Below are 25,531 nucleotides of genomic sequence, written 5' to 3'. Positions count from 1 at the left end.
ATGGATTTTTCTGATGCCGGAAGCAAACCAATGAGACGTTACAACTGGGCGGTAGAAACCCGGTTATTCCCCTAAAGCCTTTTGAACGCAATCCGTCATATACAAAAATGTCACAGATCATTAGGGCACGCGAGTCAAACTTATAAAGAACTTATAAAGACCAGGTACTTGAAAGCATGAAGCTTAGGTACATTGACAGTGTATAGGTTATAACACTTACAAGCGTTCTTGGCGCTAATGGACACGCCGACTCATGACGCCTTTAAAGGTTCATAGCGTACAAAGGGTTATAAAATGGACGTACTAAAATAAAAGGAGTAAAATTAGGGGACATAAGAATTTTACGTAGGGAAAAATACGGTAAAACTTCACAACGTAACAAAGAAATACGAGAAGGTACATACACCCTGTAACCCTGTATGTGACACAACTGGGACGTAAGGACTTTAAACCATTACGCGAAATTTGGTTTACGAGAGGGTTGGATAGTTTTAGGGTTGCTTAGAAGGAAAAAATCTGAAACCTTGTTTATTTAACATCCTTATTGAATTAGTTAAAATATTATTTAAGTAGCAAAAGGAGAAAGTGAAGACTAATAGAAATATTAAGTAGATATTCTATTATGTATTAATTTCTATGTCTTCATAGGCAAACTAGATTAACTGTAACTGTAAGATGGCCATGCATTTCATAAGACTGCAAATGACTCGTAACAGTCTGCACGGGACTAAAACATTAAATTCATCCCGGTACGAGTAATGAGACACGTAGGTATTACGAAATAAAATAAGACCACATTGCATTTTCTGAAGTTCAATGAGTCATTTGGCAACAGAGCAAAAGAATTTGTGTCGCGGGTTTTTAGTACAGTGTAGTGTAAGATGTATATTTGAGTTTTCACATATACATTATAATGATAAGGTAAGGTGCAAGTAAATATTCTTGCAAATAATGGGTAGAAGCCACCTAAAACTCGTAAATCCTTGCCCTAGTCATGCTTGTATTTGAATTCTTTGTTATAGTAGTGAGTCGTGACAAACAAATATCGTGATAAACAAAAGAGCCTTAGCATGATGCTTAAAGTGCATGGCCCTAATCGTATAAGGTTTGAGACGTGACACTAAACTCCATATAATCCGATATTCTCAATTTCGTCATAAAGTTAATATGAAAAATAATTGAAAACGAAAGGTAGACTATTCTGCGCGAACATATTTAGATCAGATAAATTTCGGCAATCAGTTATAAGGTTTGTTATCTTATCTTATACGAAGACACAAGTATCTCAAAGTTGCTATTGGGGTTCTTATCTTATGTTATATTGATTCAAAGAGCGCAATAAACCGGAATTGGTTTTAAAAGGGCAAAGATGTCAAAAGACTCATGTCGGGGATCAAAGGGCTCGAGTCGTATTGCAGATTGCGTGCTCGACATCAGCTGTTCGATCGATCTACAGCTGTTCTGTATCACAAAAGGGAAATTACGCAAGATATCTCTTAATGGTACAAAGTCAATAAATGTTTAAAGGAAGACTTGTAGATACCTGGTTTAGTGAGCGTAAGCAGTTGGCTTTTGGCCAGTAAATTGTTGAGCATTCTCTTATGTATGAGGATCTCCTTTATACATATATCTTTATAAAATGTTACCTATTTTAGATGGACCCGAAACTTATAACAGCTTATTGTAATATTTGAGATACATCCAAGAGTTGTTCATAGAACATGGTTCATCATCATCATATGTCAAAAAGTTTGGTATCAACGTATGATCAACATAAAAAATGGCGCCAGCGGTCGTCACTTCTTTGCTCTTATATAATCGCGGATTTAAACTTACAATTTGAAACAGACAGATAATTGACAGAGCAATTTAATGATCATTTATGCAGTTTATTGGAGCGCCTCCAAAGATGTGCGTTACCTCATTCTTACCTTGAGACCAATTATATTATGATGCATAGACCAATTTACTACTAATAAACCACGCTGTATATATTAAGAAAATATAGAGTGCAAGAAGTTAGAAGTTATTTGAGGTCCACAAATGGAATGATAGAAATAGGTAGGTCATTTATTGACCCAGGAACGTACTGTACCTACTGTACATACATGGCGCATTATCTACCTATATGATATGTGACAATTAGGGATTCGGAGTATTCGGACACTAATCAAATTTCCCTAACTACACTACAAGAAAGGAAACTAAAAGGAACATCCAAGCATCACTAATAGAGCATATCGGAAACACACAGAACAAAATCATCTTTCCCTTTATTTATATAGTCCTGGCTGTAAAACAGTTAAAAATAAATTTGAAAGAGCAGTTCATCTAAATTCGAAAAAATGTCCACCTATTCCCTGTTAATCGAATATTGCAAGGGCAGTAGAGATGGACAAAGACTTTCTTCGAGTTTTGGGTATCGCGGCAGCCGTCCTTTGCAATTGCAAGCTTTCGTCAGGCTATCATAGTCAAATCGATATGTATCGATATAAAACCAGCTATTAATCGATGGAATAAGCATCCAATAGCCTACCTACCGCAAAACTATTGCCCAGCCAAGCGGATGCGTGTCGAAACGACACCAAGTGTCAGACGCGGCAATGTAACGTACACGTCAAAGATATGTACGCACTTTTTACCCAATTACAAGGGGATACGGTGCAAAAGTGTACACATTTATTTGCTGTCAACTATACCATTCCAGCTGCAAACAAACTTAATAGTAAATTAACCATTTGTAGACCTTATGTCAATACGATAAAGGTAACTATGGATAGTAAAGTGAGTTGCAGTAAGTGCATGTCATTTGCAATAATTACTATTGCAAGAATGTTTCGAAACACATTTTTTATGCGACTTGAGTTTCGTTGCCCGTCAGAAAGTTGCATTGTCGGTAACTCCGCATTAAAAAAAGTAACGCTTATATTTTCGTAGACCTTTTTGTTTCTTATTTCTATATTTTCAGGGTAATATACGGTGGACGATTACAATAGTTAGAGATAGAGAACAACAAGAGATAGGGGTCATCCATTAATTACGTCACACGTTTAGGGGGAGGGAGGGGGTCAAGAAAATGTGACATGTTGTGACATGGGGGAGGGGGGAGTCACAAACATTGTGATGTCACTTTAACTTTATCAGTAACCGAAAATTAATTTATATTTTTTTATTCGCTGTACAGTTAAATAATGAGATTTTGGATGTAACTTTCGTTGTGTTATAAAATTACTAATATTTATATATCAAAAATATTTTTTTATTAACCCGTGGAGCGCCCTAACAAGACACGGGTGCTAGTAACTAGTATAGGAGTTCCATATTACGGTAATTCTGGGGCGCTCCAGGGGTTAAAAAAATAATGCCGAGTTAATATTGTCGATTTCGTTGAAAAAAAAATTGCCTAAAATGTGACCTCACACCAGGGGAGGAGGGGTTTGCAAAATGTGACCAAGTGTGACAAAGAGTGGGGGAGGGTTAAAAAAACCTAGAAATTCGTGTGACGTAATTAATGGATGATCCCATATACTTAAATCATTTCTTTCATCATCATTCATTTCTTTAAGGAATTTCGAACCGACAATCATTTCGATCGAATCGACCGCTATTACTCGCCTGACAGTCAACATTGGATTTGACAAAGTAACAGGCAGAGCTCAATAATAAAATAAGCTTTAGAAGGGGTGTTTCTCAACTATCGGGAGAAGGTCATATCGTGATGGGCATCCATGACGGTGGCTAAAAGTCTTATGATTATTGAAAATTGCAGTTTATTCATAAATCTAGATATTAATCAAATGGTTTTTCTGTTATTTTTATTAAAATCAAAATGTTCCATGCATCCAACGAATATTGCGAATGTTGACAAATTGAGCAGTTTCCCATAAACAACAGATATGTTATTACTGCTATAAGGTATACTACCTGGACCCTCAATTTGCCGGGGAGATCGTCTCAATTTCTAACGTAGGTAATGTACCCGAATTCCGAATGATGGCATTTAATAAAAGCCACACGTTTTTTGCGAAGCTTAAATTAAAGCAAAATTAAATTAAACCTGTATACACGCTTACTTAATTTTTTTCTGTCATTATTATTGTCAATGGTACAATAATAATGACCAAAAAATTCATTTGCAATTTGGACAGTAAAGGCAACTTAGATAATGTACAATAACTAACCACTGTTTGATTGTTGATTGTAATCAGTGTTATTAAGTGCACGCATTACAAACCTTGGTGTCGTGAAACTATAGTCTATAACATTTATCTACACGTGACTTGCGCTGACCTTTTTGCCCTATCAATAGGTCAGGGTTGACGTTCAATATTTAAATTAAGAAGTTTCCAAGTCATACCGTTAGGCATATCGTATTAATAATTATAGGACTGTACCTAACGCCATTGGAAGATGATTTATGAGCGACGTATTTACAAACAGTAGCTGGCTGGGAAAGGTAAACTGGAAAGAGAATAAGTCAAATTTATTCAACATTACGACCTCTATCAGCAAAGATTAATGAAAGAAATATCTCTGACTTACGAAACATTTTGACTACATATGTTTCTTTACTTGGAAGTCACAGCAGTATTGGCGGAATGGTCAAATTAAGAGGAAATTGCAGGAAGACCGTATTTACGAGGGTTGGTTGAGTGATAAGTCTGGTAAAAATTAACAACAACTGGCCACAAATTGCTTTAAATCCAATCGAGAGGAAGGAAGTCTAAGGAGGGACATTTTAGACAGCAGAATACTAAAAAAAAGTTGCAATTAACTGTTTGCTAATGAACACAGAAAGGACATTATCATTAAAAGAAACTAGATACAAATTTATCATTGGAACAAGTGCAAGAGTGAGACATCTCCCGTGTTATCCGCTAAGTGACCGAGTAAGGAAATTGATTATTACGCCTCGGTTTCGACAAAGGCCAAGGTCGTAGCACAATCGGATCCAATTACAAGTCCTCTTAAATAAAGTGGCTTTTTGCGCACTTATCGAGCGGATTGTCTATGAGTGGAAATTATGGTAAGCTCGGATAAATAATGAGATAGATAATGATGGAAAGAGGAAGGTTGTCGTTAAAGAAAACCATGGGTTAATGTAACATTTGACAGAGGGCCGAACTCTTTAGCCTCGCTAGTCTCGCTACGGAAGTGTGTGTTCAATCTGACTGCTGTTTCCTGTATTGTTGTTTTTTTTTCACTAAGGCGTTTCGAACTCTCGCTACCCCTTTATACAAACACTATGGGTACGGTGTTTATTACAGCAAGTGCACCAGCTCTGGTGCTGATAAGTCCATAAGAGATGCGTATGATGCACAAAACTTGATAATCTTAAAGAACCGTAGGTATTGCTATATGGCCATGCGGGATGCAATAGCTTTAAATATTATAGTCTGCTCTTTGCATTATGTATGATTTTCCTCGTCAATTACAGTTACGTAGTATTTCACAGATTATTCAATTACTTACAGAACCCCGTCATTTTGTAAATTATGGTTTACATTCATTATATCTGTATGTGTCATACAACATTCGACCGTTCCAGATTTGAAACAGCGCGTATAATTTCATTGCACGATTTGCGGCTATTGACCAACGCCTGTACATCTGATGTGCAAATCTTCATCAATTGCGAAAAGATTCATAAAAAACTTCAATAACAATGATATAAAAAAGCCTTTGTTCAGGCTTTAATAAAAAGGCTGTGGATGATTGAAGAACATCCCACGCGTGCGACATATTGGAGCCGCTGTCATCGAACGAAAAACTCTTATTAAAACAAAGAACCGAATCGAGTGGACAGTCCACTTTCCAATCACAAAACCAACAATTAAATTACACACACCCGCGTACAAGATGTAAATTATTCTTCATAATTGCTAAAGGACTAAGAACATAAATGATTAATTAGCTAACTAAGACTTGAATAACGCCGCGTGTTCTAATAAACGAACTAAAGATTAACTACCGTGAGGAAGGCTGTTGAAAGCGAGAGCTCGCAAGGTCGAGCACAAATTGTATTAAGCGATATAATTTGTTGCTAAAGGAGCATAGTTACGGGAAATTTAGCCATCCTTAGTGTGAAGGATGAAACTAATAGAGCATGAAAACTAAAAGCTATGTAACAAGATATGAGCACTAGATTAACAACAATGCTAGAATATTAAGGTTCCAGGCAGTCAAATTTCCAAAGGGCTCCGTGAAGAGAAATTGCAAAGGGTCACTATCTTCAGACCGGAGGAAACGATAAGAACAGCGTTATAATAGTTGCCAGAAAAATAATTTGAATGGCCGAAAATACTTGGCTATGATGGGATGAAAAAAATGTAAAGCAAATATATTTCGCCGATAGGCAAAGCACAGAGTTCTCATTGACCTCATTGTATATTAAGATTCTTGTGTATCCATTGAGTTATACAAATAAACGTATGCTAATTTGCTAAATATATTTTAATAATGTTATTAAAGGTATCCTTATGTCGTCTTAAACACAATATAATAACAAGGTTATATAAACTTTCATAAAAGAAAACTCATATTTCAGAGACGAGGTCGCAATTTTCTTCGGAAGTCCTTGTCCTTGTATAAGCACTACCTAAGCTTATGAGTGGTTTGAGCGAAACAAACTATTCAAGCGAAGAATTCTTGAATTTCGTAAGACCGTAGGAAAGCAACTAAAGGCAGGCGTGTCTCACTCCGCGATTTCGTCGCTTTGCTACAGGTAGCTAAAAGTACATCCGTTCGGCCCCAATTTTGGGGAACACCATAAGCCGCGCGTGGCGCTGTCGCCACCTAGCGGCCATATCTGTGCTGATCGTAACAGACGCGTTTTGTTAGAGAGCGAGTCTTCTGTACTTAGTACTATTATTAATTCTGTGCTAAAGGTAAGGTTGTCTTGACTTGGCTAATTCTGATTTGAGACAATGAACAAACGGATGACCCATGTGGCTAGGCAAGTTGTGACTTTCAAGGGAAATTTAAGGTACTAACACACTTACAGTAATAAAAATGTCAATTCATTTCTAATAGGTAAATATAATTTAAGGGGATATATGACGAAATGAAAACAGTTCTTAGTATGGCATTGTCTGATACAGTAATTAATAAACCTCTAACTGTGTATGCTTTTATGCTTCAGCAGATAAATCTGCGAGACAATGGAATTAATAAAATTAACTGCTGCGCGAGGAACCATTGTTACTGAAGCACTTTAAAGCTCTATGTATTAGAGCTAATAAAGTTGCTGTATATCAGTGACACAGTCCCGTTTCACATAACAGAAAGTATTTCATACCTACTCTATTATAAACGAGCAATATTTAATTTTATTGTCCAGTTAAGTCGGATCCTTGGGAATAAACTTTTATACTGCATTGATAGTGAAAATGACGGCGAAGGAAAACCAATCCAGTCAAGTCCCAAGTATTCGAAAACCTAGTTTAAAACTGGAATGCACCTAATATCTCTACCCACGCCTTTGAGGTGCTGCAAGAATGCACTTAATCGGTGAGAATATCGAGTCGTGACAAAGGCACAAAGCACTAGACTCCGGCCACGGTAACTTTGCACCAACTTGGCAGTAAGAAGAACACGTACATATACACTTGGCATGAAACTAAGCGTGATCCGACTCTATGCCGCAATTTGAGATAAAAAGTGGCAAAAAAAATATGAAACACCTATATTTGTTACGGACTTATATTACAAATGGAATATGTTTTCGTGCCAAAAGTTGTTTACGTTCAGATCCTAAAAGGTATCCAATTCGTATTGGAAAGATTACACTGGCCAGACTGCTTGTACCACATGTGCTGCGCTAAATTACATCTATTTTAGGATTGAAAAACAAACGGTTCAGTTTCAGTCTACAAAATCGATCTGCCTGGACAATAGATTGCTAGAGCCTAAGGGCAGGATGGTAAATAATTCATCACCACAGTTTGAGCGTCAATGCTGCCACAATTTATTTAAATTCACATGGAATCTGGGTACGCACAACTGTGCGACTGGCTCATACAGTTTGTTTGAGCGAGCGTGAGCTGAAGCGATCATTGTTGTTGTTACTAATATGGGATCGAACTAGCTGGCCAAATAAGTTAGTTTCTTCTGTCAAAACAATCCGTCAGTATATTTAGTTACTTTTTAATTTACACATTTTTTCAATGCCACTGGCTGTGACCGGCGAGCAGCGCCAAATTTCCTCGTTTGATAGTATCTCGTCTCAAGGTGGTTACAAACATCCCAATACAACTACCTTACCAAACATGGTATGGTAGGTATTAGAAAAATATGAAGCATTTAAAGTATCTATGCTTTTAAAATAAACTCATTACGCAGTGTAAGATCGTTGACTTGAGGCAACTTAAGGATATGGTCCAAAAATCTTGTTTATAAAACACTAGACCCTACTTAATTTACCAAAAGAGGTGCCAGGAAAACATGAAACATTAACAGCAACAATGCTTCCAAGATAAATGCATCGTGTAGTGGTGAATAATTTACTACAGGGTGGAGACACACCCCGTCTCGACTGAGGAATTGTTAGAGGGTACTGAACTGAAAGTCTAGCCGCATAATTGAAGATTGAGAAGATTGATAGGTTGTAGAGTAGATAAACCTACAATACAAATCTATTCGCACTAACCTTGTCTTTGTTGAAGGCCAGGACATTAAAGGGAATTCACAAATTAGCCAGACGAATAGTCCTTCCTAAGCTAAGCCCTTCTAATTCAGAATCGCACTTTGTAATTATTATCAAAAGATCACAAATGCATGCATAATATGCATCGTGTGATTTTACGCACGATCACGTCCTGAACAATTCACACTAAAACTTCATTAGGAAGATAATGACAGCGATTACTGAGGCGTGACCGTGTCTGTGTCCTTGATGGACATCCACAACACTCGCAAAAATCTGTTCGTGTTCGCAATACCTAATATCGCGAAATCATAAAGATTAATGTACTGCGTAGTTTTTGGTGCGCAGTAGGTAAGTATAGTTTTGACTTGTATAGTTTACGTAAAGTTATTTAACACACAAGGTCATGTTAAGTGGAATTCTTACGGTCATAACTTTTAATTGCGCTTACATGTTTTTAATATACGCATTTAGATGTCGGCATAGCATACAATTGTGACATGAACATTTTATACAGAGGAAAATGAAATTAGAGTTTGTATCCATATCTTTTTAAACGTTTCCTTCCTAGATCCTGAAGTATACTGTCAAACTCCTAGGATTGATGGTTACTTATTGCTCTTCGCAATCTTCGGATCCCTCACAATTGCATATTTGGGAGGGTGGATCCTTTAGTTGATTTGAGTATGATTCAAGAGTTTCCAAACTTTTTGATCTGAGGGCCAAACTGCAACTTAATCGGCCTGTCAGTTAGAACAAAAATTTGACAGTTCCGAACAACTGACAGGCCTATACCGTCCGTGTCCGTGTTAATCAGTGGGCCCCTTTAGTCATGAGCAAGCCAAAACTTTGGTTTTATGGCTGCTGTGGCCAGTAGCATAGGCCAGGCTTTTGGCTCTGCAGCTTCCTTCCTGCGGATCGGATTAAACTTTAAAGGGGCTCGGCTCGCAGATAGGACGCTGTTGCCGGGTCGCTGAAGTCCCCTTGTTTAAAAATTAAATAAATCAAACTCTAGGCAATTATGTGGTGGACGCCGCGGAAGTAAAGAGACACCCTTTCCTAGAGCCCCCTAGTTATTCGTCCCTATTTTAAAGCATATCATTCAGATCCAGAGGTTCAGATAACAAAGTGCCCACTTCACATCCGGCTCATCCAAATCCTAATAATATCAGGCGGTTATTTACTTACAGACCCGACCGTATTCTGGAGGGTCATTTCCATGTATGTAGCCCACCCTGCTTACCCGGCTTGAGCTTACATAGAAATGCATCCAGGTGTATGAGGTGTATCATAGGTATCCAGGATAAAGAGGGAAAAATCATACCTCCCTTAAAAAAGTCATACCCAGTACAGTCAGCAGCAATAGTTGCTAAGCGCGCGAGGTGTTCAAAATGATCTTGACGCGACTTTATAAGAGCGCGTCAAGGTAATTTTGAACACCTTGCCCGCTTAGCAACTTCTGCTGCTGACTGTACCCCAAAAAGAGAGTGGTTAGAAAGGAAATGTTTTTGTTTTATATTTGGATAAAGTTGGAGTCAGACCTAGGGAATTAGGTTTAGTAAGTTAATCTAGTTAGTTAGGCTGGTACTAGTTTCGCACGTGGTTGCGTCGCGAAGGACACACTATTTCTGAACGCAGTTTCAAAATGCGCGGGAACCCGACGAACGCTCAAACATTTTCACCGATTTCCTTCTCGTCTATTTTTTATTTTTGTTTATTTACGTCCAGCGCCGAAATAGAAGACGAAGGTTTCAAAACTAGGTCACGGTTAAAACAAAGAGAACTGTTGCTGTTGATAAGATGCGTTAGGCATGGGGCATGGCGGGTTCATTCTAATACCTTAATTATGTTGTAATTATTAGAAATAATCATGTATTTATAATTATATATGTATACGTTATGGCTAACCGTTAACACTTCAATTAATTCAACCTGTGTAATTCTGTTTAATAGGTAGACACACTACCTAATTAAAAAGCATTGCCGAAATAATTAATTTCAAATGCGTCGAGACAAGGTCAATAATATAATTTCAATGGGTACCATTTTTATTTTATTTTACTGTAAAATATGGCTACTTTTCGGCACTAGTGCGTAAAATAGCACTTTTCGTGCGATGTCGAAACTTTAAAGTGCCATATGTACTGTAAAACGTTGTTCGATACACGTGCAAATAGGTAATTCACAACTCGTTTCGAATTTCCTCTTTTTCGCACTTGTATCGAAAATAACTATTTAGTGATGGGAAAACCTGGTTCGAGTAAAGCAAACAAAAGAACCAACACTTCGTCCTTCGCACGTAGTTTATTTTTTATCGCGCGATTAACGGCGTACCTAGTTACCTAGACTAGAACAAGGAAGTGCCTTATAGTTTATAGCGTCACTTGACTACCAGCCATAGCCGTAAAACTGGTTTTAACTGGCCAGTACGATGCAGTAACGATAAAGAAAAAATAAAGAAAAAACCTCACGTTGTATAGATTTTTAAAATCGGTCTTTTATAGGTCACTAGAGTAGTGCTGTAACTAATTTATGTGTACTCACCCTTATGAAGTGCACCAGCAATTTAGATAAAATCCAGAATAAAATTTGTCAATCACGTTCTCATCAATTTGTAGTTAAAAACAAAAATCTACATAGTTTGAGCTTGGTTTCTATGAAATCCTTTGGTGTAGGAACAACAAAAACACTGTTATGTAAACAAAGATGAACACTTCGTCAAAATTGTGCGGGTGTGGGTTACATGAGCACTGTAATTCTATATGATTGTAGGGTAACAGCTGTTCACATGTTTTAATGCATCAAATAAGAGTCCCATACGATCTTGGAAACGCACTGAAACAGAATGACAACAGTCAATGTTTACATCAATAGCAAGTGAGCGCGGCGCAGCCCGCACGCACACTAATCGCGCTCGTGTGTACGACGCCGAAGGTATCGACTGGCTATAGTGGGGATGAAGGGGGTCAATGACGCTACCAGCTGAGCACTGCAGCAAGAGCGAGTAGGCACGATATAAAACCACGTGTGTTATGAAACAGGAATAGAACAAAATTAAGCAGTAATGCTTTGGTTTCCTCCGAAAGCGGTGCCGTCATATAGCGGCCGTCTCCATACAAATACTACGACTTCCATATTTAGCCGTATTATTTAGTATGGAGACGGCCGCTATATGACGGCACCGCTATCCTAGGAAAACCGATCTTAAGCACCCAATGATACATTTTAAGAGGTTTACGTACGTGTAGATTTTCCACCCCAGATTTTCTCAGTGTTTGCCTAAAATTTATTATACTCTGCATTTGAAGTTTTTTTCCCGTTTTCACATTTCTTGTTTTCAAGGCATTAATTATTTGACATCTGCGTCCAGTCAAAATAAATAAAAAAATAAACAAAGAAGTATTGATTATATAAGTATACTTGGTCAACCAGATCTTGACAGTAGAAAAAGGCGGCAAATTTGAAAAATGTAGGCGCGAAGGGATATCTTCCCATAGAAAATTTGAATTTCGCGCCTTTTTTTACTGCCAAGATTTGGTTGACCAGCTATAGGCACAGAATAACTAATAGTACTTTAAGTACAAAATTTAGGTTGTATTTTCTTTTGAGGTAGAAATCGAATTATATCAAACCTAACACACTAAAAGTTTAATGTGCAAGTATAGCTGGTCAAACAAATTTTGTCAGTAAAAAAAGGCGCGAAATTCAAATTTTCTATGGGACTATATCCCTTCGCGCCTACAGTTTTCAAATTTGCCGCCTTTTTCTACTGACAAGATCTGATTGACCAAGTATAACTAAGGTACTGTCTGATAATGTTATGTCAATCATGCACAAAACTAAAGTACCGTAGCTTGTAGGGAGCCTAAAATCGATTACTATTTACCTGAAATGAGGGGATTTTTTTAAAATATTTATTGCAACACTGGAGTGGTGCTGTCACTGTCAGTTGTCAGTGTCACCCTGTCACCGTGGTGTCACCAAGATGATCCATGCCCGGGCCCCGGTGTGATGAACATAGAGTAACTTATATACTATACTGCATGCGACAATACGATTAGATCAAAGCAAATTATCAAAAGAATGCGATAAGTGTTACATAAATGATATTTTTTATCAACTACAAACACGATATTAAACAGTCGTTAGACTACCTGACTTGCCCACCAGAACAATTAAATCTGGAGAACAAATTGCTTCAAGTATGTATTCTATTTGAACAAGTTTTATATTAGTTGCCTAGAGGATAATATTTCCGTATTTATGTTTAGGTAAACATAAATACGGAAAGTGAGGCCAGAAGGGTCGTTGAAGATAGGAAGGCGTGGCGCGAGCTTCTGAAGGCCCTTTACACCTCTGGGGTGCCATAGGACAACAACACAACAACAACAAGTGGATACGTACTTTTATTTTGATATTTAAAATTGGTTGCGTTTGGTAATGTCAGGTAGTTTGTTGTTACCATAATTCAGGGGTATTCAAAAATCCAGACTGCGAAAAGAGCCAAATTCCTTACAAGCAGCCCAGCATGGTGGCCCTAGCATTGAAAAGTTAGGAGACCTCTGGTATAATTAATTATGTCATCGTTTTATATATTGTCACCACAACAATATTATTTTGAATGGAATTGTTGAAAATGCATAAAATATACTTGCTTCTAAAAGAGAAGGAAATAAATATTTGTTTTTATTGTTGCTGAAGCTATTTGATTCTTGAATAGATTGCTTAGCAATTAAATTTTATCATGTGAGTCATGCATTGTCCTCTCAATACCTACAATTTGAGCGACCACAATGTCCCATTATATTTATGAGTAAAATCAGTGCTGTTAAGGTTGACCGTCAAGTAAGTAGCAAGTTTGAAAACAATTGGTTACTTGTTAAGAAAAAAATTTTTTATAAATTTCAAAAACAGCCAAGACACTCAAGACTAATGGAAACATTGTATACAAATATTACTCTTTTTTTCATTGTTGTTTCTATTTTTTTTATCAAAGTTAAAGCTGCCTTGTGTATTTTTTGTGTACCTATAATCAGAGTAAACTGTTCTGTTCCTAAGAATAATATTTCTTATTTATTTAGTTATCATAAGACAGTGACACATTAGTCACCTCAATGTAAATATTATACAACATAACAATAAATAATGACTGTGCAGTTACAATTAGATATCATCTCGCCAGGATGGTGACACTGACAGTCGGAATGAAGACTGCAAAGGCAGTGCGCCTGCTGGTGCAGCCCGCTATGCAAGCAAGATTCATTTCAACCATGGACAAGGGATCTAACTTCTTTTTTAGACAGGTATGGTAAGTTTATTATATTTTTTGAAGCATTTAGTTGCTGGCTAATCGCCAAATATTTACTAGAAGTTCACAAAACAAAATTAGACAAATGACACAACATTTAGTACACATTTAAGGGATCTCTTCCAGTTAACCTTTCAGCAATTCAGAGGGAATTATTTATCTACTAAATTGTAAATATTATCACTACTACATATAATTATGAAGAGCTAACACCCACTTGTAATTCTCATTTAATTTACAGTCTCTGATCTACTTGTTAGAAAGTAATTATTCTAGTTTATATTACTTTTATCTTCCTTAGCCTTGATTAAAAACTTTATGTTGTGTGGAATGTTGTTTACAAAAGTTTTATTACGTTAATAATCTACTACTCCTAGTGTTCATTTCAATTTCTGATTGAATTATAAATGTGCATTGAAACAACTCATAATGCCATACAAATAAATAAATACCTAAATAAATTGAAATGCTGGGCAAGCTAGAGTTAACTCTAGCTTGCAGGCTACATCTCATTCTATACATTATGGAATCCTGGGCTTGCCTAAACTGTAAATGAACCATAATACCTTTAAGCAAATATTAGAAGTGTGCATTACGGAAATAATGTAAATGTGCATTAAAGAACTACTATTAAAAACGGGATATTTTAGTTACATGTAGGTACTCATGTTTATTTATCGGAAACTCATATCATATACTTAAACAAATACATTATACAAGGTAAATACCCCTTTTTAGTGTTCCGTACCCAAAGGGTAAAAACGGGACCCTATTACTAAGACTCCGCTGTCCGTCCGTCCGTCCGTCCGTCCGTCCGTCTGTCACCAGGCTGTATCTCACGAACCGTGATAGCTAGACAGTTGAAATTTTCACAGATGATGTATTTCTGTTGCCGCTATAACAACAAATACTAAAAACAGAATAAAATAAAGATTTAAGTGGGGCTCCCATACAATAAACGTGATTTTTGACCGAAGTTAAGCAACGTCGGGCGGGGCCAGTACTTGGATGGGTGACCGTTTTTTTTGCTTGTTTTTTTTGCTTGTTTTGCTCTATTTTTTGTTGATGGTGCGGAACCCTCCGTGCGCGAGTCCGACTCGCACTTGGCCGGTTTTTTTAATCATAGTTATAATGTTTGAAAACGTTAAGTTTTATTTACTGCACTCAAGATTAGCACTGTTTGTGAAGTAAACGCAACCTTGGAGCCGTGTGCGATGACCAGTGATCGGAATTGGTAGTGCCATTTCACGGGACTTCGGTGTGTAAGCTTAGTATGGATATACCTTTTCACCCCGAGTTTTCATATTACCTACTTCAATAGGGATGATGACACATGTTGAATTTTATAACAAAATCTTATAGCAAATGAGCAATTTATCATAATAATGTGGATATTAAAATAAAATACGGAAATGTTACAAAAATACAGGACCAGAAAGTTTCAAAATTTAAGTTTTTTTTAACTTCCAAAAACGATAAAAGTAAGGGTACCATTCGATTCCTTACATTTTATCCAAAAAAATATTGTACAGCAACTATATACATAAACGCAATATTTCACGGACAAAAAAGCAATTTTCTTGTTTTGTCCATACTTCAAGATGGGATCTCAATGACCTTGACGTCACGTTCACTTATCCTTTTGTGAGGGGCGTTTCGCGAGTGAAGTGCGACTGTCGGACTTTGACTATAATTTCTGACTTTTGTGTTGCTTTAATGCAATGGGTCGCATATAGACAAATGATCCTAAAAACAAAGCCGATCGATTGATACCATAAATGAACATTAGTCCTGTATCCTATTAAAGACATACCAAGAAATATTTTCGTGAAAAAATAAGAGTCTTGGAATCCCGAGTCTTATCCATGTTAAGTACAATGTTTGAGGCCATTGACCCCAAATGGCACTACCTATTCCGATCATTGGTAAATATAGACAACGCACGATTCTCGGCATTCTAGCAATGATAATGAATGATATCATGCCGTGAATGCCGTTGTCTGTCTTCCTGCCCACTTCATGTAATTTCCTTTTTAGGGTTCCGTAGCCAAATGGCAAAAAACGGAACCCTTATAGATTCGTCATGTCTGTCTGTCTGTCTGTCTGTCTGTCCGTCTGTCCGTCTGTCTGTCCGTCCGTATGTCACAGCCACTTTTCTCCGAAACTATAAGAACTATACTGTTGAAACTTGGTAAGTAGATGTATTCTGTGAACCGCATTAAGATTTTCACACAAAAATAGAAAAAAAAACAATAAATTTTTTGGGTTCCCCATACTTCGAACTGAAACTTAAAATTTTTTTTTTCATCAAACCCATACGTGTGGGGTATCTATGGATAGGTCTTCAAAAATGATATTGAGGTTTCTAATATCATTTTTTTCTAAACTGAATAGTTTGCGCGAGAGACACTTCCAAAGTGGTAAAATGTGTGTCCCCCCCCTGTAACTTCTAAAATAAGAGAATGATAAAACTAAAAAAAATATATGATGTACATTACCATGTAAACTTCCACCGAAAATTGGTTTGAACGAGATCTAGTAAGTAGTTTTTTTTATACGTCATAAATCGCCTAAATACGGAACCCTTCATGGGCGAGTCCGACTCGCACTTGGCCGCTTTTTTATTTAATATATATACATTTTTTTTCAGCTATTCGACACAGCATCCAGCACGTACACCTACATCCTAGGCGACAACAGCACGCGCGAAGCTATCCTCATAGACCCAGTAATCGAACATGCAGAGAGGGATGCCACATTACTGACGGAGCTTGGGTACAAGCTTGTGTATGCCAGTGAGTGCTTGTTGTATGTACAGACAGACGCCATCTATATCGGAACAGCCAAGGTGTTCACAAATATCTGAATAATGCCTCTTTTGTAAAAAATAAGTGCATGTTCAGATTTTTCAGCACTTTGGTCACTCCAATATATTATAATTTTACATGGCGACCCTGCCATTACGCGGATCTCATAGACCTAGTGTTCAAACGTAGAGAGAGACTCTATTACTGTATTAAGCCCCGTCTCCACCAACCTAACCCGCCCGCTCTCGCGAGCCAACCCGGTATCCATTACGCGCGGCTGCCGCGCGAGCCAATGTTCGATAGCTTGCCGCGCGATATGGAGACGGGGCTTTACCAGGGCCCTGTTTAATAAACATTACAAATTGTAAATTGTAGATTGTACCTGACAGGTTACAACTCTACATGTTTCGGTTTAATAAAAATTATAAGTTACAAATTTGTCATAGTGGAAAATTTACAAAATTGTATAATTTTAGGTACAATTTTACATAATTCTGTTTAATAAACATTTTCACCTTACAGGTGATTGTTTACTATTTTGTATGGAAATTTACTCTATTAAACACATAATTGTACTGACAAGTTTACATATTTTGTAAATTGTAATATAATTACGACAGGTGTTTAATGCTGTGTCAAAACTTGATTTGAAGTGTGCTGTACGATCTGAATAAGAAAAACAGGGTTCTAACAACAAGTAGTGACAGTAATAGTGAAGATAGTGATAACGAATATGTACGAGTAATTCAACGGAATCGGCGAATTTTTCGTAAAAGGATACATTTTACTTTTGATGTAACGGATTTTTCGTTCAACGAAAAATTTCGGGTGAGCAAGACTACCGTCGAATATTTACTTTTAAAAATAGGGCATGATCTTGAACAAGATACTTTAATCACAACATAAGTACATACCTAGATGTACGAGTAGGTATGTACCGCTATTGTCGAGCAATTTAGGGTTCTATTTAAATAAAGAATATTTAATGGAATATTATTATATACTATTTAAATTGGTTGTTTAATATTTACAATGGAATGTCCAATTTCGCTAGAACCTTAAATGGCTTAAATCCTTAAAAATAGTAAGCGTCACCGGCCGAATAATATATCTTTGTTCTCGTATATTAGAGATAAAATTGTAATTTTGTTGTTGTTCTCCATGATTTCAATAGGTAAACCAATTTAATAATTTCTTAATGAGTAACAAATAAGTCTACCCTCATTCATTAAGAACTTGTAGAAAAAAACTTACATTTTATGTAAATTGTACTTCACAATTGCAATTTTGTAAGTACAATATTGTAATTGAAAGCGACAGGTGTTTTCTACATATGTAAACGTTCATTAAACAATGTTAGTAATGGTAATAATTGTAAGTTATTTACTTGTAAGCTTCTTACTTATTTGTAGGATTTATTAAACAGTACTTGTACATAAATTTAACAAATATGTTACTTTTTTACAAAATTGTCGAATTGTAACGTTTATTAAATAGGGCCCAGGGGGGTGTCACTCCGCAGTTTAGGTACATTTGGCCGGCGCGCCCATCGGACAGGCGTATGGCAGTGGGCTGCCGCTCGGCGTGCACGATAGTCGTGTCACGTGGCGCTCGCGCAAAATTGAAAATACACAATGGCTTCGAAACTTACTTCCGTGAGAATCAGACATACTATCTCCGGATAAAAAATGTATGTTTACATAATCAACGTTTGTAATTCCTACATATTTATCTTAAAAATAATAAATCGGTGGGTATAAAGTCTATTTTTTTATTCGGTAGACTAAAATGACATTTCATAGTATGAACATCATGTGTCATTTCATACTATGAAATGTCATTTTAGTCTACCGAATAAAAAAATAGACTTAAGGTATAAAAACTTGTCAAGTGATAACCCCGTGCCGACACTCACAGCTCGGTCATAAAACTGCGGCGCGCAAAGGAGATTTACGGTTCGTGCGCGGTTATAAGTTTCAATTTTGCTTGCAGGCAGCGATATAGGTGTCATTTTATACCTAAATCTGACTTTTGTGAAGGAGTGAATTTTCTGTACGATAACTATTAGTTATTCTGTGGCTTTACAGGAGTTAGCTTACAAGCGCGTGTATGCCCGAGAGTTGTATGTATGTTGAAATTGTGTCAAAGATTTTTTTTTTCAACAATTCGTAAATATTATTCCAAGGAACAAAGTGCACCTATTGTCAGTTAAGAGTGTTGCTTAACGGCAAAGTGCGTTGCATGTCTGTTCCTGAACCCGTACCATGAGTTACTGACAATAACAAAAGTGACATAAACGCCATCGAGAACGTAATTTACTTTCTATACATCTCGTTCGCACTAATATGCGAGTACGAGCGAGATGTATAGAAAGTAAATTACATTCTCGATGGCGTTTATGTCAGTGCCAAACTGATGGTAGCCGTACAGGAGCTTTAGACAACTCGTTTAACTTGAATTTTCACCTTCCAGTGAACACACACATGCACGCCGACCACGTAACAGGCACGGGGAAGCTCAAATCACTCTTACCGGGTATCAAAAGTGTGATTGGGGCCAACTCAGGTGCTCAAGCAGATATCCATTTAAATGATGGAGGAACCGTTAGCGTTGGATCGATTAAGTTGCTTGCTGTGGCCACGCCGGGACATACTAATGGATGCTTGACTTACATCTGTCATGATCAGGTAGGGAAAAATAATTATTATCATAGAATAGAAAATAATAATAGTTATTAAGATTAGTTTATTTCAACGACTGAGCGCCTGTAGGGTTGGATCGCTGAAGTTTCTTAAGCGACGGAATGACATATTTAATTAATAACATTTAGACATTTCATAGAGAGAAAAATGAGCACTTGCTAATCAGCACATTTTTAGGCAATTGCCTATATAACTACCCCATTAAGGTATAGTTTGTATTGTAGTGAGAATAATGATAATGAAACGACCCATAATAGCTACTGTTTAAATGTTTACCTACGGCACTACAGTAGTTTCATTTGTTTTACTCTACTATAATTATCATCGTTCTGTTTGCACTACTTTATCTTATCAAAGTAATCAATGAAAGTCGATTGTTGATAGTCAAGATTTCTTGACAGGTAGGGACTTCCTATATCGATATGATGCTCGTTCTATATACTAGTGATCGCCCCCAACATTGTGTGTTTTTTGTAACTATTGTTTTGAAGACAAGTATGAAATTCACACATAGCATATTTTAAATAATCGCTAGGTTATATAAAGGTAGGGCGTAATACTTATTGCACTATGAAATAGTCAATATTATCTCAACCTCTTTATTGATTGATTATAAATCAAAGCGAATTGAGTTATTATTTTATTTGATTTTTACACTTTTAATAAAAACATATTTTTTACAAGCAAACCTTTGAGTGATCACTAGTATATAGAACGAGCATCAATAATTGAGTTTATCGATGTAGGAAGTCCCTACCTGTCAAGAAAATTTGCCCCACGGATTCCTATGTCTGTTGCTATAATAATAATTCATTTGTTGATACGCCTGCAAGGGGTCTATTGTTTCCCAAAAAGTTTTAAGTCATAATGTATTGTTTGCCCGCATTTTCATAATTCATTTGGTTCAGAAACGCGTCACTTTTCAGGATTGCCATAAAACAAACCTAACCTATCTATAGGATAACCTTACGAAAATCCTGAAAAGTTAACGGTTTCAGTTTTATGACTAATGATAATGTGACAGACAATACATTATGACTTAAAACTTTATGAGAAACAAAGGGACCCTGCCTGCAAGTGATATTAATCGTACTATCTTTTTACTTGACCAACGAAAATATATTATAAACACAGCTTCGGCTCTCACTCATACACATTGTTCCACTAGGTACCTTTGGTTTCGTTCATAGAGAATGTGTACCTACTGTAGAAATAATATACCTACAGCTTCGTGACGTCGTTCCTTTCGATTTACCATAATTTCAAGACAGACATAAAGACGTTTAATTAACAGTAAGATACAATTTCTGCTTCGATATTTTTTTAACATTTGACAGAGATTACGCATACGTTAATGTTTCTTACGTATTTTTCTCTATTCCTCGTGTAAATCCTCTCTTTTTTACCAGGCAATGGCCTTCACCGGCGACACGCTCCTCATCCGCGGCTGCGGACGAACAGACTTCCAAGAAGGCTCATCTGAATCCCTATACAATTCAGTCCATACTAAAATATTCACACTCCCCGACCACTATACACTTTATCCCGCTCATGACTATAAAGGACAGACGGCAACGACTGTTGGGGAAGAGAAAAAGTACAACCCTAGACTTACGAAGAATTTGAAGGAGTTTATTAAGATTATGGATAATCTGAATCTGCCGTATCCTAAGATGATTGGTGAGTTTTGGTATTATTAACACGCTTTTATTAGGTCGACCTGGGGCCTATTTCTCAAACGACATTAAATTAGTCTAATATTATTAGTGTGTTGTCATGGCAACCCATACGATTTGACAGTTCGTGGACTAATAATATTAGTCTAATATCGTTCGAGAAATGGGGCCCTGTATGTAACTAACTATGTAATGGAATCTTGCAAGTTAAATTTGATCCACTTCCCGGTTTCCGATTGAGCTGAAATTTTGCATACACATGTAAGTCGGGTGACAATGCAATATTATGGTACCATCGAGCTGATCTGATGATGGAGACAGGAGGTGGCCATAGGAACTCTGTGATGAAACAACGCAACCTAATTGTGTTAGGGGTTTTTAGAATTGTCTCGATGAGTATTAGTTGTCTGTCGTAAATAAAGTACAGTCAGCGATAAAAGCGTGTACCAAAAATGAAATTTTTGCTAAAAACTTATTTACTGTTAAAAAGATTTCAACGAAACAAAAGCAAAATTCACACAACATTTTATTTATGTTCTACAATGCCATCTACCGGTAGTTGAAGAATTCACATAACGCTTTAGAGCATACTAGAAGTGTACTACGGACACTACAGCTAGATTGCGCAGAGAGGTAATAGATGGCGCCAAATGTCTCGTTAGCCGTTATAGTAACCATAATCGAAATACATTGTCTACTAGATAATCCAGAAATGTAACAATGAAATCTCTACGCGACACAAGTAAGCGTGCAGGCTTCTGGTGCGAGCACCATCAACTATATCAACATGCAAAAGTTACTTGTAGGTACAGGCGCTCTGTGCAAGCACAATTATTTTAGCATTTGTAGAAGTAGTCCTATGCCCAGCAGTGGAACGTATAAAATAATTGACGAATGGTGTTGAATGAAAGCATTTTCTTTATTCTTATTTCCTATCATTTGCTTACAGATAAAGCGCTTCCTGCGAACAGAGTATGCGGTATCTACTGAAAAGTGTGATAATACATAAAAATAAGCTATCGAGAACTACCTATGAGTAATGCTCTACAGATCACTGTAATTACCAGCCACCCTTATCAGCTAGGGAACATAGTTCAATGTGGGCCGATTTTTATTTACCTAGTTGTCGATTATTTTTTATGATTTCGATATAATTTGGTCCGTTTGAAGAGCTCCTGATTCTGGGTAAAACGAAATACGAAATCAACGAAAAAATCGACGATAGAATAAAATTTGCCCCATGTAATGAACAAGTGAGTGGTTAATGGAATTTGTATTTTTGTAATTGATAATTCTAAGAATTGCACATTTTTACTAACTCAGATGTGCAATATTAATTTAAAAAGTAAAAAGAAGTTAAGGACAAGTCAACGTGTATTAATAGTAACAATGAATCAAGTTAGTTATAGCATTGTGTAACTACATATATATAGTATCCAATTTTTTAATAAGTTGGGAATATATTGTGAAACTCGAACTAAAAGTTACTATAAAAGAGATAGTAAATTAGATATAATAATAAATAATAACAAAGAAACATTAGAACTAAGAGATTTTTTGCTACGGTTTGTTGTTTAATATTATTCTTTATGTAAATAAAATAACATGCAGTACTCTGTAGTATTATTGCCTACCTAAGGTATCCTATAGTTATCACAAAACGTCGATTATTAGCTTATAATATCTGGGTGACCGAGCTTTGCTCGGAAAACATATAAAATCACAAAAATTAGCGTTTTCCCAGAGATAAGACCTAGCTAGATCGATTTTTCGCCCCCTAAAACCACCATATACCGAATTTCATCGAAATCGTTAGAGCCGTTTCCGAGATCCCCGAAATATATATGTCGAAGAGGGATGAAGGCTAATTGTGTGGGGGCTATTGATAGCGGGTGGTGGGCATGGTACTTCGATGTATTACTTCACAGCCAAAATAGTAGGTATGCTACCAACGCATGAAATAAACATTCAGACTTTTTAACCATACTAGTGCCTACTATATTTCAGTACTAAATAATCAAAACGACCAATCACTATTCCAAAATGATTTGATTTAAAATAAAAAGATCACTTGAAATCGTTAAAATCTTTATTTTACAAAAGTAAGCTTCTAATGGCACATAAGAAATCAAATAACACTTGGAAATAAACACTTAGCTAAACGGTTAAAGAACGTCAGAATCTATAAGCTTTCAGAATAATCCTTCAGGTATAAGCCTTCAGGAACGTAGCGAATTAGGCACGAGCTTGGCTAACGTCCGATCTCTAGCGCGATCCGATCAAGAAGAAGGAAGCCAGTTCCAGCGGCGGAGCCAACCGCTCCCGCCTCCAATTCAAGTTGGTAAATCTGCCTGACCAGTCTACCAACATAACGACAAAAATGCCCACTCGTGCCTACGTTCACTCAAGATACACACCTCTTGACGTTCCAAAGCCTTCTACCTGTCATCTTAGTTCCACAATACGCCAATAGATGGTGGCGTTACTCACTACGCATCTTTATTATTCCGTTACAAGCAAATAATACGTAGCCAAACTTTGCTAATCTACTTTATACAGGCGTCTAACTATGAACTGTAACGCTGCAATTCGTCCTTCTGGTGTCTCGCTCCGACATATATATGAATAAATAAATAAATATACAAGAATTGCTCGTTTAAAGGTATACAGGGGGATATTTTGTAATAATTTATTTTAAGATTAGTTTTATTTATTTTTAGATTTAGTTTTTAAGTTTTGTAGGTTATAGTTATTTAATTATGTTTTGTTTTTAGGTATGTATTGTATATTAAAGGTATTAGGTATTAGATTATATCTTATAAGGTGACTATATCTTGGCGTTTTGTTCTAAGAATAAAATATGTTTTGATAAATATTCGATCGATTCGTTTCACGTTTCACATAAGCGACGATTTGTACTAATTTGTCAATATTTATTTTCTACACAAGAAGCCATCGACATACCATATCAGTCAATAAGAAACTTCCTCTTGAAAAACGTGTTTAATCACTTTCAGTGCCAAGCGCCCCATTCCTAACACAAAATGAACCCACCTAGCGGGTTCTTGGCAGTGAACATTTTAATCAATCCGTATACGTACAGAAACGCATAGGAATGACGGCGCTCTTCGGGTCATATATCTTTCTTAGGGTGCACATCTACCTATCACTTATATTTCAACTTTATCTCCTTAAAATAGAGTTTATATTTGTGTACAGAGACGATCTATACGCAAGCTATCAAACGCAGTGCATCAGCTATTACTCTTATCCCCCTTTATATTTCGCGTCTCCTTTCGACTTTTTGCCTGTATTGGCTCAAGTCGTTCGACACCTCGACACCCTAAATATTTGTACTTCGTGAATTTTTGATTCGTTAATACTCCAGCGAGTAGGTAATATAATGAAATGTAGGCATAAACAGACCACTTACCATACCATAATTGCCCTTTTCTGAGTAATAAGTATTTCAAACTAGAATTTAAGGTTGGTTCGATCTCGATTTAACGTTCAAACTAGGTTGGAAGTGCTGAAAAATGTACTAACAGGCTGTTTGAATATATTTTTAGTTTCTTGCCAATTCATATTAGTTGTTCCTAATGTAACAATCTCTTCAAACTCATAAATAAAATTGACCTTGACCCTCGGCTCATTTTATTAGGGTTCCGTATTAGATTAAGAATCGATTGATGAGAAACAATTTAGTTTGTTCATACGACACTACCCTCTTTCGTCGCATCAAGGCAGCCCGACTACAGTAGGTATACGACATTTTGCCCCCCTATCGAACGCAGTGCCGTTGTTACCATTAGTTTGATCCCCGCGACATTTTGCTAATGCCATGCGACGGCCGAGACTGCGCATAAGCGAGGCGTGGACTTATTGGTCCACTCATTTATACCGTGACTTCTTATTCAATACTTATGGGCAAGGTAAAGGCTGTTCACGATGTTACAGACGTTACAGTATAGTAAGCATAAGATAAAAATATGTTCAGTAAGTACAGCTCACACTTTGCAAGTTTGCACCGACTTGAACTGACCACCATACTGACACCATAGTGAGGAAGTATTTTCATAGAAAGTGCCTCAATTGCCTAGCTTGGTCCGAATGCTCTGATTTTAGCAATCTGTGATTCAGTTAATTCGAAGGTATGTTCTTGTGAATTGATTCACTTAAGTTCACAGAAAACCGCCTAGGTGGTTGGTCTGTGCTTAAGTTCAGAGGCGTATTTACAAATTTGGCGCCCCGGGCCATTTTGATTTGCCGCCCCCCTTCATCAGTGACGATAAAGTATTTTATTTAAGAAGAAAAACCTGCAACAAGTACCTATGGGGTGTGAAAAAAAAAACTAAACTTTTACCATTTACTCACATAGGCATTTACATTGTTTT

General features: G+C 36.7%; 1 protein-coding gene across 1 annotated transcript; it reads left to right on the top strand.

Annotated features, from left to right (window-relative positions):
- The first annotated feature begins 13,806 nt into the window (after window positions 1–13,806).
- Window positions 13,807–22,174, top strand: LOC134653427 (persulfide dioxygenase ETHE1, mitochondrial). The gene is made up of 5 exons (XM_063508790.1): window positions 13,807–13,947; window positions 16,603–16,747; window positions 19,232–19,446; window positions 20,871–21,141; window positions 22,087–22,174. Exons 1-5 carry the CDS (start codon window positions 13,828–13,830, stop codon window positions 22,125–22,127), a joined length of 792 nt encoding a protein of 263 aa, XP_063364860.1. The 5' UTR covers window positions 13,807–13,827; the 3' UTR covers window positions 22,128–22,174.
- Window positions 22,175–25,531: the final 3,357 nt, after the last annotated feature.

This window comes from Cydia amplana, chromosome 13 (assembly GCF_948474715.1).
Source record: "Cydia amplana chromosome 13, ilCydAmpl1.1, whole genome shotgun sequence".
In the NCBI taxonomy this organism is placed as follows: domain Eukaryota; kingdom Metazoa; phylum Arthropoda; class Insecta; order Lepidoptera; family Tortricidae; genus Cydia; species Cydia amplana.
This window is presented reverse-complemented; position numbering and strand designations above follow the sequence as displayed.